The following is a 12,836-nucleotide window of genomic DNA, read 5'->3' as shown; positions in this document are numbered from 1 at the left end:
TCTCTCTCTCTCTCTCTCTCTCTCTCTCCCTCTCTCTCTCCCCCTCTCCCTTTCTCTCTGTCTGTCTGACTGAATTGTTCTCGCGCACCAACATTGTTGGTGTTTGCGGATGAGGCTGCGCGCGCTTCATCTGCGAGTGTTTGTAGTCTGTCAGATGTCGTGTCGTCACGTCTGGAGTCGCGGGGTGAAATGTAACTTTACTCTATCCATCTACATGTGCGCGAGACTTCAGATCAACACCGAACCCAGCATGGGATTATTAAACGCAGCGGGAAGTCAACAAAGTCCGAGAAGAAACATCAAAGGCTCGGTCTAACCAACTTCTGAGAGGAAAAAAGGACATTTTGGACCGTGTGTTCCGGGTTTTCGCGCTGACATCATCTCGATTTGTCAACCAAAGTGACTTGTAGAAAGTTGGAGTGTTCTTGCGTTTGCGCACGCATGGACTTGTTTGTTTTTTTGTAATTGAATAGAAGGAAGTAGAGCTGAGGTCTCTCTAATGCAATGACTACTAACTACAGAGAGGAGCTGGACTTCAGACTGATGTTCGGGGAGAGCAGTTACACTCAGCTGCCGGGCCACCCAGGTTTGTACGTTACTTTCAGGGTAACTTACGCTCCGATCTCAACGCTCCGATTATAATCAATGAAGTGCGTGCAAGCGCGCGCGGGTAAAATGGGAGCGATGAAGTTGCGTGTCTGCGTCGAGAGTGCTTTGCAGAAGTGGCCATGTTTGGATCTGTTATGAATAATTGAAACGATTTGTGTTTCTAAATACTAAAAGTCACTTCCTTATCTTGCAAGATCTACTGCAGTAGTTGGTGTAGTTGACGCGCATAAAGAGGAAGGTCAAAGTCTAATCATGCGAAACATATTTTTAAAACGTATGCATACTTTTTCTGTGTGCATGAGCATAATTTCGCAGTTTTCGTGGATGGTAAACAAATAACAGCAGTAGAACTAAAACTGCTGTGATTGGTGTTGTATAGACCTATAGTATTGTTGTTGTTGTTATTATTATTGGCACTGTAATCATGTTACTGTAGGCCTACTTCCTAAGTTATACTGTCCACTGTAATCCTTCTTCCTCCATCTGTAGGTGAACCTGACTGATATCATGGTTAAACTCACAGTAAATCACCTGTCAAGTTTTTATTGCTGGGCATTTGACTGTTGAAGCTTGAGTGCATTGAGGATCTATAACATTATATTAGACTGATAGTGTTATCAGTGTGACAGCATCCCTAGCTCGTGTGTGTGTGTGATATTTATGGTTAGCTACTGTTGCACTTCTTGCAGCTGTCAGTTTGCTCGTGTGTCTGAATGAGCCATAAGAGCATCTCTCGAAATGTATTTGCTCAAGTACCAACAGTATGCCAAGGACGTAACCTATGCGGCCTCACTATGGTGGAGATTTCTTCACGCTCTTGGGAACATCATTTCTTTGGTTTGTTGTTTGTGTGAAGGGTTATTTATAAAATGTGTACATTTTGCAGTACGACGTCACTGACATAACAGCCTACTGGATTGTATTTGTCTCTCCTAAAAAATAAATCAAAAATAACATGTACACGATTCATCAGTGCACATTATCGTGGGGGGAAAAAATCATAAGCTTTCAAGTAGCTTCATCTCGTGTGTAGTCACAGGATAAGGTTAACCAAGGTGGACACCACTGACTTGATGGCCAGGCATTTGGCACAAAGGAAAACTTCACAGAGTAGGGGAGTCTGGAGTTGGATGAGTTCTTATCTCCTCTGCAGATCACTATGGCGTATGTCCTAATATAATAAGCCATTTTAGAAATACAAGCAACTCCCAATGGACAAAAGCAAGCCACACCTCATTATAAAAATGAGGGGAAATAAATCACTTTATGTAAACAGAGTCTGTGCCCATCATGCACTACGTGACTTCTTGTAAAACAAAACAAAAAAAATCTGCGGACTCGCTCTGACTTTCACCAGATAATGTCCAGAATGCAAATCAAGGCAAAAATCTACGCAAAAGTCTGTAGTGTATTCCCACCTTAAGTAAAATGACATATGGCATGAGCCAGGATAGGCGTATTAAGTGGTCTTGTGTTAAAAATAACCTTTTCCCTGTTACTCTAGAATCCAGATCCGATGATGATGCCACCTGCTACCCTCTCTTTCCTCCTGGGCCTCACCATCCCACAGAAAAGCAGGAGAGCTGTACAAACCCATCTTATGGCACCCCTCACCCTGGTTCCCTCCAACCCATGGAGTCTCCCAGCCGGGTATTTGACTGTCCTAGCATCCAAATCACCTCTATCCCAGCCAACTGCCACCAGGACCTGGGCGCGCACCAGTTGGACCAGTCTGCAGGTGCTTGTGGGGAAGCCAGTGCTGGGTCTCTGTCAAGGGACCAGCTCTTCCTGCCATTGGATGCATCATATAGGGACACGTCCTCACTGTGTCCCAGCCCCTGCAGTAGTTTGTCCTCCCGCAGCTGGTTGTCTGACGCCTCATCCTGTGAATCCTTCTCACACATCTACGATGACGTGGAGGCAGAATTGAATGAGGCAGCCGCTCAAGTTCGGCTGGCTTCTCCTCTAGTGTCGCCACTGGTGTCTCCTCTGCTGTCCCCACTTACTTCTCCCCAGGCGTCTCCTCAAGTGTCTCCGCTTGTCTCTCCCTTTGGTTCTCCGGGATGTATGGCTGCATATGGAGATGATCCTTGGTACCGTTACCAACAACATCATCAGCAACCTCTACAATACCATTGCGCCCAATCGCTGTCGCCGTATCAGTCACCCCGCACCAGCATCACTGAGGAAACGTGGCTCAGTCCCCGTCCACACTCCTCATCCTCGCGGCCCTCTTCTCGGCCAACCTCGCCATGTGGAAAAAGGCGACATTCCAGTGCAGAGGTCATTCCCGGTTCGGCATCTCCTCACCTTTCCCCCAACATAACACCATCTCATTCTCCTCGGGGGAGTGTCACTGAGGAAACATGGATGGGAGGCGCCACATTTGCTCCCTACCAGACCTTTCCATTGGAGGTAGACATCCCATCCAAAACAAGAAGAACGTATCAGACCAACCACAACCAGGATCAAGTGGCTCTGTTGCCTGGACAAGAGGACTCAAGTCTTCAAGACCCAGGTCTTGCAAATCCATCGCTAAACTCAGGCATAACCATGTCCCTCCCCAGTTTAAAGAAAGAGGATATGGTGGAACATTTCTTAGCCGTCCCAACACACTTCCCTTGGGTTAAGCCCAAACAAGTCAGCACTCCTTTATACAGGTAAATTGCATGTACACATATGACCCAATTGTTCACCTTTTGGTTTTGAACAAGTGCTGGTTACATAATAGTTTTTGGCCTTGTTGTTCCATCATTTATGAACCTGTTAGGGCTATAACAATGGGTGTCCTGTTTCACTGGCCAGTGCTCAAAAATAACAGCCACACTTGTTACAGCCACTGCCGTTTCTTTTTCTTACTCAGGTCCACATCTTTACCTCCGCTGGACTGCCCTCTGCCCAGTCAGTGTGGCCAGTGTGAGTTAAAGATGGAGATCCAACCTAAACCTCACCACAGAGCCCATTATGAGACGGAGGGCAGTCGCGGGGCCATTAAATCAGACTGCGGAAGACACCCTGTTGTTAAGGTCAGAGTTTGCACCAGATCTCAGATTAGCCAGTTATGAAATCCCCCACAGTTGAAGAAGGTTCGTCTAAAAAATGGGAGTGAAAAACCTGTTTGGAAACAGTCATTTTTGCAATTCCATTTGGTGGTGCCATTAGTGAATTGTAAATGAAATTTCTTACATTTGATTTATTGATCATGATTAATTATTGATGGAGTATTTCATCCATCATTACCTACTTTTCTATGTCGTTTTTGTTCATCACACAGCGCGCCGACTGTAGAGTGCACATTTTGTTCACTGAACTTGCACAGCAGTTTTCATTGTTCTGATAAATTGAGAAAGGTTAGGTTCCATACCTAAAGGTTTGTTGCTCATCTGACATCTGCTCTAGCACAAGACAAAAGTACCAGATTATTGTTCGGGTGTATTTAATAATTTATATTAATATTATAATATTAATTTGTATGGGATTGGATAGTTTAGATATTACTGGATTAATAATACTTGAATTTACCTATGAGAGAAGGAGAGCTACAGTGGGGAAAAAAAGTATTTAGTCAGCCACCAATTGTGCAAGTTCTCCCACTTAAAAAGATGAGAGAGGCCTGTAATTTTCATCATAGGTATACCTCAACTATGAGAGACAAAATGAGAAAAAAAAAACCCGTCAGCCTGCAGATGTTCATCGGGACAGCGGATGAGCGTTACCCTAGGCCACACCCATTCTATCAAGTGCACAGGATTACTGGGAAAACCGTAGCGACGCCGAGTCAAGAGACAGTGATATCCAGCACCAAAGTTCTCGAAATTCCTCTCCTGCCTGAAAACAACATGTGTACCAGGTACCTGTCAAACAAACCTCTGATTTACATGCACCCATTCCTGCATGCATTGTAGAGAGAGCTTTTTTTGCATAAATTATGTATTGACATGGCTGACTGTTTAGTCTTTATATCAAGAAGAAGGCAGCTCTGAATGGAAAACATGTGACATTCAGAGCCGTTTTAAAGGTACAATCGTTATTTTTCCCCCTTCATTTTTTGATTTACACACTAGTTAGAACCCTAATTAAAGCTGATTTATTTTACATGGAGTGAATTACATCGTGGAAACCGACTTGTTGAGATCACATAAATCATTGTATCTTGGCACCCACATTATTATCCGACATTTTTGCTAACGGAATAAATCAATCATGGCTGAGAATAGAACAATGGCTTTGGTAATAAACAAAAACTACTGCTTTTCCGTTATGATACATCCACCCACTCCTATACCAGCCAGGCTTTTAATAGAAACTTTTCCATATGTCAATGCTACTGACTAAATGCAGGTCTCATGAATATACAAAGTGAAATGACTTAAATGGGATTTACAGCTAATAGTTAAAAGTTGCTCCGGGCCACTGTCAGCACAGTTTATGTCACTCTTTGGTTTCATTTCCATAGATAACTGCAGTTTTATTAAATAAACAGAGTTTAACTGACTGTAATATTTAATGATTGCCTTTTATCATGTTTCCTTGAAAGCATTGACTGTGCTGGGATCCTGAAGCTACGGAATTCAGACATCGAGTTGCGGAAAGGAGAGACGGATATCGGGCGTAAAAACACACGTGTGCGTGCTGTGTTCCGTGTTCATATCCCTCAACACAATGGAAAAGTGCTGTCACTGCAGGTGGCGTCCATTCCTATAGAATGCTGTGAGTTATTTTCGGTGTAAATGTGTTTGTGTATATGCCCTGTGAAGATGATGTCATTACAATTATTTGCCCATTTCCTCATAAGAACAAATATTATATATTTTACAGAGAACTTTTACATATTTAAAATAGCTTTAAAGTGGTCATATGATGCTGCTAAAAAGAACATTATTTTGTGTATTTGGTGTAATGAAATGTGTTTATGCGGTTTAAGGTTAAAAAAAACACATTATTTTCCACATACTCTCCATTATTGTTTCTCCTCTATGCCCCGCCTTTTTGAAACGCGTCGATTTTTACAAAGCTCATCGGTCTGAAAAAGCGAGGTGTGCTCTGATTGGCCAGCTATCCAGTGCGTTGTGATTGGCCGAATTCCTCAAGCGTGTGACGGAAATATTACATCCCTTACCATACTGTGATGCCTGCGTCAACCACATGTGACGACCCCAGGCTGGACTCCGCTTCGTCCACTGTGAAAGCCGATCCGGCGATCCACAGCGCGAAGTACAAGTATTTCCTCAGCAACCAGCACGGATCAGCTATAAGCATGACGAAGCGAATATCGTCCTCTTTTGGAAGACCAAACAAAGTAGATTCGCTTTCACAACGAAACACACAGCGCCTTCACGACATGGCGGTGGCAACAACAATACTACAGTGAGAATAAAAGTTACTCCTTTCTTTGCGTGAACATTTGGCTGGCATTATGCAAATCTTCCCACATCGTGACATAGATATGTGGGGGCGTGTTAGAACGAGCCGTTTTAGGTAGGCGTGGTTAACTTAACTTTTATAAAGAATATCTCTTTGGATTTGAGACTTCAGTCTTTGCAACTTTACAGATCTTCTTTATGCACCAAGAGCTTGTAACACTCCAAAGAGAAAGGACAAATTGAAATCGCATCATATGACCCCTTTAAATAATTTTCATTCAGCTAAAAAAAAAAAGCATTTTGTCAACTTTTACACACATTACATACAGATAGGACAATGGCATTGATGATGATGATGAAGACATAGAGCTAACAGACTTTGACAGCTAAAAGCCACAAAACTCAAATTTTAATTCTGAAAGCGTTATCAAGCCATACTGGTAAACATTTCCTCAGTAATTGACAGCCATTTTCTTTCTATGTTGACTAGCTCAACGATTAGCTCAGGAACTTCCCCAAATCGAGAGCTTTAGTCCCACCTGTGGTTCTGTGAATGGAGGAGAAGAGATGCTTATAACAGGCCAAAACATCAATCCAGAGTCAACAGTTGTCTTCCAAGAAAAGAGCTCTGGTACGTTAAATAATTTTTTACAATATCTATTCTCACAGCTAGTTTATCTTCTGTAATTAGGAGCTGTTATTAGATCAGTAGTCTTGCAATACATTTTGGATGACAGTTTATGTAATAACAAAAGAGCCTTTGTATTGCCTTTTTTTCCATTCCAGATGGTAAAACACAATGGGAGGTCGATGTGAGGGCTTTACAAGAAAAGAGTCAAAATGTAAACACAGTATGTTATCGATTTTGTAATAAAACACTGAAATCCCTAAAATTCTTTTACCAGCATAACGTATGTGCTTCACACTTCCCATTGAGATCTGTTATTACAGGTAGTTTTCTTGTGTTCCCATTCCTGTTTAGACAAGCATAGTGGTAAAGATTCCTCCGTACTACAAGAAAACCACGGCTTCCTCCACCCAGGTGCAGTTCTACGTTAGCAATGGCAAGAGGAAGAGAAGTGCCTCACAGTTCTTCACCTATCTTTCAGGTAATAGTCCTTCTTACGAGTAACACTGTCAGCAGGCTCGGGTTTGGTGCCGAAAACTGACAGTTAGACAGCAAAAGTTATTCTGAGTAATACATCAACTACAGTTAAAATATGGATGTAGATGATGCAACAGTATCAAACTGGTTCACTGGTTTTCAATAATGAATAGTCTTTAGGAATGTTTGTACAGTCTACCCAGAAGCAATTAGTAGAACATTTATGTACATCCAGAATATATGTTTGTCTTAAAGAAATAAGTCCTGATAATGTTTACTGACACAACTCAGAGTCATGAAGGATATCCTGTTTCCACCTGGCATTAAAATGCATCTTTGGTGGTCCAATCACAAGTCAGCACTAACGGTTAAAAAAAAAGATGTAAAACATTTTATCTGATTGCTGAAACCACAAATGGAGGTAGTCAAAAACGCACATGATCGCATTGCATTTGTAGTACTGTAGAAACGCTGTCTGTCCAGACCACAGTGAAGTACCTAAAATGTGTTCATCCTGGGACGTGCTGTAAGAAAGCTCCCCAAAACAAGCAATTCAAAGTTAGCTGCATTGTACCAAAACATTGGTCATCCAGTAGTATTTGTGCGTTGTACCTCATGGCAACGGATTTTGGTGGGATTTTGGCTATATTTATTCAAAGGAGGTGTATGCGTGTATCTTTATAGAAGCAGCACAGAGAGCCGCTTCAGAAACGTGCGTGGCACGGCTGGAATAAACACAAGCATCAGACTAGAGTGGCCACAATCAGCTTCAGTGGCCATATCAGAGCCGCACCGCAGACGTGTGCAGTGTAAACTGTCTAAGCATTAAAGGCTTAGTTCACCCAAAAATGAAAATTAGGCTGCGTTTTACTCATCCCCGATGCATCCTAGGTGTATATGACTTTCTTCTTTCAGACGAATCCAGTCGGAGTTATATTAAAATTGTCTTTGATCTTTCAAGCTCTATCGTTGCACTCAGCGGGTGTTGCATTGCTTCAGTCCAAAAGACGTGAAATAAAAAGCACCCTTCCATAAAAAAAACTAACCCTTTAATGGCAGGGAAAAGCCCCTTATACTGGAGCGCGGCCACGTATGAAGTGTTTCTTGGAGGTTATAGTACATTGAAGAATGATCATATGACTTTTTACATATGCAGTGTGACCTGTAAATGCGAAAAAAAAAAAAGTTTCCATTGCAGTTTTGAGCATTTTTTCTTTTTCACATTGCCAGAGAAACTGCGAGCGTAAAAACTTTTTTGCGATATATGGGCGTTTTTGCAAAATTTACGCGTTTCCATTAGGCGTATTTTCAATCTGCGCAATTTGAAGGGTAGCCTAATGGAAACGCGCCTGAGTAATAAAATAAAAGGTGAGTGTCTCCTTGGAATCTGAAAACAAGTGATCAAAGGAGACGCATGGTAATACCAGGTGGAAATGCTAAAGCATCTCGGCTGACCTCTTATGATCGGATCATCTTAATAACAGTCTCAAACCAAACTCAAAACATCAAAGAGATAAGTCAGTGTCCTGTGTAGCATTCATTGTAGCAGCCTGACAACTGGTAAAAATGACCATTTATAAGTGACCCAGTGGGTATAGAAAAGAATCACCCCCTTTTAAAATATCACATTTTGTTGCTTTGCAGCCTGAAATGAAGATGGACACAGTTTTGTTTTATCCAGCTGTATTTACTCAGTGCAACTTATAACATCCAAGTGAAAGATATAACACCAACATGTCTGAAAAAAATAAACAAACAGAATCACTGAATTGGAAAAAGGATCACCCCCCCTCCTAAAAACCAACAAAACTGTCCGTCTTCATTTCAGGCTGCAAAGCAACAGAATGTGATTATTTTTAAGGGGCGTGATTCTTTTCTATGCCCACTGTAAGTGTGTGTTCACTGACTTTCAGAAGCTGCGTAGAGCAGGGGTAGCCAACTCTGTATCTGGAAGACTGCCATCCTGCAGAGTTCAGCTCCAGCCCTAATCAAACACACCAGAAGCAGTTGAGGTGTTTATAAATAACAGGTTGGACCAGGGTTGAAACTGAAGGTCTGCAGTAAGCTGTCCCTCCATGAGCAGGGTGGCTAACAGTGTAGAGGCTGACCCAGGGGTGTCAAAACTTGTTCCTGGAGGGACAACGTCCCGCAGAGTTTAGCTCCAACCCCAATTAAATACACCTGAACCATCTAATCAAGGTCTTTAGACTCACTAGAACCTTCCAGGCAAGTGTGTTTAGGCTGGTCGGAGCTAAACTCTGCAGGACGTTGGCCCTGGGCTAACCAATCTTGTAACTTGTAGGAGATTGGATTAGTTTGTGTGTATAATGCACCATGTGGTCTGAGATCACTGTAGAACTGGACTGATTTAGGTCTCAACTGGTCAAGATGGTATATCAATTTTCAAATGTTTTCAGACGAAATGCTCATAAAGCTAATCTGTAATGTGCTGAACATCCTCCTTCCAAGCAGTGCAGGTGAAGCAGGAGTTTGGCTTAAGGGCGGACCTTAACACCAATGAACTTGGAGGGCAGCATCCGACCACCTCCCAAGGAGGTCTCTTCACCACCAGAGACCCGCTTGCTTCAGATGAGGTCCAGCCTCTTGAGCAGTGGCTGCTGTCCGAAGGGACAGTTTGTGCTCCTTCTTCCACCCATCTCAGTTACTCCCCTCAGGATCCTTTCTATCTGAGCCGCTCTCATCCAGCAGAAAGAAGCCTTAATGCTGAAGCAGACCTCTACCCTATGTTCCACCCTTCATTGGTGGATTTCAACAACTCTTTCTACCAAAAGCCTCAACAGGATCTGTCTTACAAAGAACAACCTAGTCTTCCAATGGTTGGTGGCTCACTGCAAGGCTGCAAGTCATCCCAAATCTTAGCAGAGCAACCAAGGTCTCAACTAGACAAAGGATACCAAGGCATACCTACAGAACACAGTCAAAATCTCCACAACCTTGGTCCTGTCTCTGTGTCCAATACATCCGTGCTAACTAGCCCAAATGTGGATACATCCGGTCTGCACACTGTGGATCCTGTGCAATTCCCACAGGCTTCGTCTTCCCAGGTACTTCCTCTTTCCCATCAGCCTACTCTTGCAAAAGTGCCTTCTAACTCACCGTCCATCAGCGAGAGCTTGATGGACCCTCAGCCATTAGGTGCATCTCTTCAGGAGCCCAGCAAAAGTTACAGTATGTCACAAGATGGAGAACGCCTTCAGATTAAACAGGAACCCAAGGAAGAGAAAGAGCTAGCCTTTCAGTCCATAGGCCTGCAGGATATCACTCTTGATGATGGTAAGACTCCATGGAGAACCATTTTAAAGCAATGAAGTTAAGTGGACAGTGTTGATTACCACAGAAATGAATTGTGACAAGCAAACTAGTCTATAGGGCAAGTGATTCCCTAAAATAAACAATAACATAACACTTTTTCAAAGGTCTAGCCACAAGAATGAATAGTAAGTCTTGTTCTAAATCACCCGAAACAGTAATCCCAATACTAAAAACACGATTTTACTGCTGAAGCAACACATAATTGTATAGAGGACAGACACACAGGCTTCTCATTTCTGCTTTTAAACTTGGTAATCAAGATTATGCCAAAGATGTTGACAAGTTCGCTTTTAGTGATCCAGAAATAAGGCAAGCCATTAACATTTTCACATATTACTGTGATTGTATCTGTTTATTCCTAACTATGTTATCTATTTAAATGTAATGCAGACTTAATGTGTCTCATGCTGGGTCAATAACTCACCCCAAGCTGCAATAACAAAATATGTGCTAGCTTTGTGGCATATGCTAGCTGGGCTTTTTGTTTACTCTCAAGAAAAAAACTAGCAGCTGCCACCCCTAGTGTCTGGAAGCCTGTTTAGTTTGGGCCTAAGTATAGTCCACTGTCCCGCAGTACGGTGGGAAAGAGTATACTGGCATTGCATGGAGTCACTGAAAGAGCTAAATATACCGCCAAGGCTAATCCACCGCTAGTTTTACACAGCTGTATTGTGACAATCTTACATACTTCACATAAGATGTTGCTGCCATTAGCCTGGAAGAAGTCACGTGGAAGAAGCACATGGCTTTGACTGAACTTGATCTTTGTTAATGAAGCTGTCCATACCTTATGTTTTTAGCAGAATGAGATACCTAGTATAATATATTTAGATTTTATAAATAAAAATATATAACATATAATCAAATAAATTACATTTAGTGTTTTTATAAATTTTAAAATATTAAATAATGGCAATAATATTAATATATATTTTTAATTAAATATAGAAACTATGGGTTTAGATTAAATATTTAATTATATATTATACATTTTAATCACAAACATTTACATTTATAATGAACCAAAACCCTAGGGCAGAATGTGTTATTTCTGTTTGTGGCACTCGTTTTTACCTGGCCCAGTGTTACTATGTCTCAGCACTTATCTGTGTTAGAGAGGACAGGTGCAGTGGACTGGAATACCCCCGTTGAGTGAGTGCTGTTGTCCGGCATCATGCTCCCTTCATTGCCAGAGTGTGTGTGTGTGTGTGTGTGAGAGAGAGAGAGAGAGAGTGAGTGTGTGTGTTGTCTTTCAACTTCGCTCAAACAGATTCTTGTCCAAATGCACATCTTCCTTTTCTGACTTATATATTTATAGCCCACACTGTTTACTCTGTTTCCCATTTCATAATGGATGTCATGTTGTAAATAACTTCTTGTGTGTTTAAAGTGTATTAATAGATTTGTTTGGTTATTGGAAAGTCAAAGAGAGTGTGTGTGTGTGTGTGTGTGTGTGTGTGAGAGAGAGAGAGAGAGATCCACCCCTAAGCATCTCATATTAAATTATTTGCTTTTATATTTCCTTTACAGTAAGCGAAATCATTGTAAGAGACTTGTTCGAAACTCCAGATTCAGGGAGTGCCAACAGTCTGCTATAACTCCACTCATGGACAGAGTGTCCCACTGATTAGAAGATCATTGGAAATGGTGCATCCTGCATAGGACTTCAGTACAGCTACTGAACTGATAATCAAGAGAACTGGATGGACATCTCATTATAATTGTTTTGGTCTCAGCATCTTGCATTACTGCACATGTAGAAATTATTTTCTATAAGCAATACCATGTACACAACGTTTTCAGCCTAACAGAGGATGCATTCAATCAAGACTTTCATTTCATTTTATTTTTTTTAACTGAGCATATCAAACGTGAATGTAAAATATTGACCGGTCAGTTTTTGATTCAATATGTGCCTTAACCAGACAGGCCTTTTTATTATCCTTTTGGAATAATTTGTCTTCAGTTTTCTCCTTTTGATTGTAAATGTAAAATCTATTCTTGGAATGTATGATAATCATAGGACGCTTAGAATAAATTATTAAGACTAAATATGCAGCATCGAGCATATAAAGCACAATCCCATGTTTGAATCTGTTAAGAGTTCACTGTAAAGAACCTAGCACTTCAGTATAATTTCTCATACTTTTACAAATGCTTGAAATGTCTTTGTATTTATGAATTTTTACTGAACATAAAAAGACATTTTGTGACAATCTTCATAGACTCGTATTTTTTTCTTTTATAAAATTAATTTATTGAATGAATTTGAATTCATGTACTTATAATGAGCTTCTAGTTCAAATATTGTCCATAATTTTTGTGCGGTGCTCTAAACAAGTATAATAGGCTATAACAGGTAATACAGGTGCTATTTTAGTACCAAAACCTGTTCTTTAATCAACAACATAATAATAACTAGGCAG

At 41.3% G+C, this 12,836-nt stretch overlaps 1 protein-coding gene across 1 annotated transcript; it reads left to right on the top strand.

The window, feature by feature from the left end:
* Positions 1-66: 66 nt before the first annotated feature.
* On the top strand, positions 67-12,615 carry LOC107555722 (nuclear factor of activated T-cells, cytoplasmic 3-like). The gene is made up of 10 exons (XM_016238601.1): positions 67-586; positions 2,114-3,269; positions 3,473-3,667; positions 4,271-4,459; positions 5,147-5,319; positions 6,463-6,603; positions 6,759-6,814; positions 6,955-7,081; positions 9,547-10,371; positions 11,941-12,615. Exons 1-10 carry the CDS (start codon positions 505-507, stop codon positions 12,006-12,008), a joined length of 3,012 nt encoding a protein of 1,003 aa, XP_016094087.1. The 5' UTR covers positions 67-504; the 3' UTR covers positions 12,009-12,615.
* Positions 12,616-12,836: the final 221 nt, after the last annotated feature.

Source organism: Sinocyclocheilus grahami, unplaced genomic scaffold (genome assembly GCF_001515645.1).
Source record: "Sinocyclocheilus grahami isolate Dianchi unplaced genomic scaffold, SAMN03320097.WGS_v1.1 scaffold543.1, whole genome shotgun sequence".
Taxonomy (NCBI): domain Eukaryota; kingdom Metazoa; phylum Chordata; class Actinopteri; order Cypriniformes; family Cyprinidae; genus Sinocyclocheilus; species Sinocyclocheilus grahami.
The sequence above is the reverse complement of the archived record's forward strand: the minus strand, read 5'-3'. Positions and strand labels throughout refer to the sequence as shown.

Coding starts and splice junctions, on each gene's coding strand:
- LOC107555722 (XM_016238601.1), top strand. CDS start 505: ATGACTACTAACTACAGAGAGGAGCTGGACTTCAGACTGATGTTCGGG. Junction 4,460..5,146: donor GAAAACAACATGTGTACCAG/GTACCTGTCAAA, acceptor TTTCCTTGAAAG/CATTGACTGTGCTGGGATCC. Junction 5,320..6,462: donor GTCCATTCCTATAGAATGCT/GTGAGTTATTTT, acceptor TATGTTGACTAG/CTCAACGATTAGCTCAGGAA.